Raw genomic sequence first — 2516 nt, 5'->3', positions numbered from 1 at the left:
TTTCTACATCAAAACCATATGTGGAATTTAGCTTGAATAGAAAAAAAAACACAATAGAAAATCTCTCTATGATGCATGTCTGAGAAATTCTCATTATTTTAGTTCTTTTATCTGAGCAGAAGCTCCTCCCTGACCTTTGATAAAACAAACACCCACTCCCTCCGATCTTTGAACGGTGATGTGAAACAGGGCACAATGATTTCTGTTAAAGGTTTAGACAAAGTGGCTCTTTTAACATCTAATCTTAACTTTTTTCTCTTTTTTGTTTTTTGCTTTTTAATGTATAAGTCATGAAATCCTAATGAAATATGCGGCACCCAGATGGGGACAGGTGGCTTTGTGTTTTTCTTCAACTTGGACAAAAAAGCAGCTTTGATTCATTAAAAAAATATTGCCATGTGGAGCTAAAGGCATAATTTCATCATATATTTTCTTTTAGTGACTAAAAAGGCTTAAAAAAGCAGGATGAAGGACTTTTAGAATATAACCTCCATCAAAGGACCCAATATTTTGCATGATATGATGAGTTTACATGCTTTATTTAAAAAGAATATTGTTTCTTTCTAATGTTAAGCTATCCACAATAGTGGATTAATTAAATGCATTAAACTGTTTATCAGGAGAGAAAAAAATTATTTTACTGGTGATCTTGTGATTATTTATTATTGGCAAAACCTTTAAATGGATCAATGGGATCAGTTAATTTTGCCATTTAAAATGGTTTTATGTTTCAGTTTAAGTGAATACTGTTAATATAATTGCTTAGGTTCCTTATTTGGAGTAATTATGAAGTCAGAATATTCAGCTGAAACTGCAGTAATTTTAGATTTTCTGATTTAATTGCGAAAAAGTATTACTAAAACTTTCTTGGCTCAATAAGCAGCGTGCGTCGGATATAAGGTAGACATGAACATGAAAGCTCTCAGACAGGAGGATGTAAACAGACAATATTTTTGTTCTGGACACAGTTACATCACTGGAGGAGATCCCATCGGAGAGACAGAGGATTTGTACCAATAACTGAAGTAAGGAAAGAAGGGAAAAACAGAGACACGTCTCACCAGCTGCCTTCCCTGCATTCCCCAGGCTGCATGTTGGAGTACAGAGTTCGGAACCTCGGGTGGGTTCAGCTCCCATACTTCCCTGACAAAACACAACAGCATCAAAAACCCACCATCTGTTAGTTCCTCAACACAACCAGGTTCAAGCTCAGACAGAAGCGCTCACGCAGCCTCACCTCGTGTCGATGTTGTACACAATATAAGACGCTGTGTATGAGTATCTGTACACCTGCAATAAGAAAAGAGACGACAAAATGTAAACACTGACAAGATATTAATGCTTTTTCATATCAGCCGCTCTGAGCAAACATAGCAGCGGCTAATAATGCTGGGACGTTCATGAAAGTAATAAAGTAGATGACATAAAGTAAATAAATACAGCATCATATCTTATATTTACATGGAGATGAGGCGTACTCGAGAGAAAGATGGATGATGTCGAATATTTCAGTAGATGATATTTGTATCAATTGGAAAATACCAGTATTGCGATATTGATTTAAAATAAAGCTGAATTGATTTAAAATGCAAATAATATTTACAGGCAGGCTGTTAGAGTAATTTTGTTTTTTTCCAAATTAACATTTTTTTTTTAAATATTGTTAAACGAATTGTCTTTTACAGATTACATTCTCTTCACTTAACACTGATCAAAATGTTTTTGCCTGCGCCTATGCAGACAAATGAGAGATCGTCGTCGCTTGTACCCTATAGGAATGCAATGCATTAAACTCAGTTTAAAAAAGACAAATTTGATACTGTATACTCTAATGACACAAAAAAAATATATAGTAAAGAAGAATTTAGAAAGGAAAATTAGCACATATAAAAAATGTTGGAAAAATTTGAGATTGAGAAAACCACAAATTTACACTCACAACCTCTTTTTGATTAAGACGTTTTTCAAAGTTTAATTTCAGGGTTAAATTTTGTTTGTTTTTTTTACAAATTTTAATTTGGAAAAAACTGAACAACATTCACTCCATATACCTCTCCATAATTTAAAAGATGTCATTGAAATGCACATGGTACTGTCAGACATTAAGCAAGTCGCTACTGATACACATACACTTAGGGCCGGATTTATCAAGATCCAATTTTGCGTGCAGTAATTTGCGCTCGCAAACTGGAATTTTGCGCGAGGGGCTGAACCATGGTTTGCGGGTGATTTAAGTGATTGCGTAACTGGTGGCAGGTGCAAAACTGTTGGAGACGCCCTATTTAAATGATGGTTTTGCGCGTTTTGTGGTTTGCGGCAAAGTAGTTTGTAGTTTGTACAAACTAGTGCATTAAGAAATTTAAATCTTACAGTGACACCCCCACCCCCTCCAAAAAAATAAAAATAAATAAATATAGTGGTATGTGGCTGAATTTCTACTTCACTGCAGTAAAAAAAAAAAAAAAAAAAATATATATATATATATATATATATATATATATATATATATATATATA

The 2516-nt window shown here is 33.8% G+C and overlaps 1 protein-coding gene across 2 annotated transcripts in view; it reads right to left on the bottom strand.

Annotated features, from left to right (window-relative positions):
* Positions 1 to 2516, bottom strand: part of LOC107086444 (inactive dipeptidyl peptidase 10-like) — a 102848-nt gene that overhangs the window by 25499 nt on the left and 74833 nt on the right. For both annotated transcript variants that reach the window (XM_015377388.1, XM_015377389.1), the window contains exons 6-7: positions 1238 to 1290; positions 1062 to 1143 (exon numbers count right to left, since the gene is read on the bottom strand). In XM_015377388.1, the coding sequence (XP_015232874.1) occupies positions 1062 to 1143; positions 1238 to 1290 (135 nt within the window). The remainder of the gene's footprint in view (positions 1 to 1061; positions 1144 to 1237; positions 1291 to 2516) is intronic.

The sequence above is a fragment of the Cyprinodon variegatus genome, unplaced genomic scaffold (genome assembly GCF_000732505.1).
Source record: "Cyprinodon variegatus isolate N-32 unplaced genomic scaffold, C_variegatus-1.0 Scaffold153, whole genome shotgun sequence".
NCBI lineage: Eukaryota > Metazoa > Chordata > Actinopteri > Cyprinodontiformes > Cyprinodontidae > Cyprinodon > Cyprinodon variegatus.
Note: the sequence above shows the minus strand (reverse complement) of the source record. Positions and strands in the feature narration are given on the sequence as shown.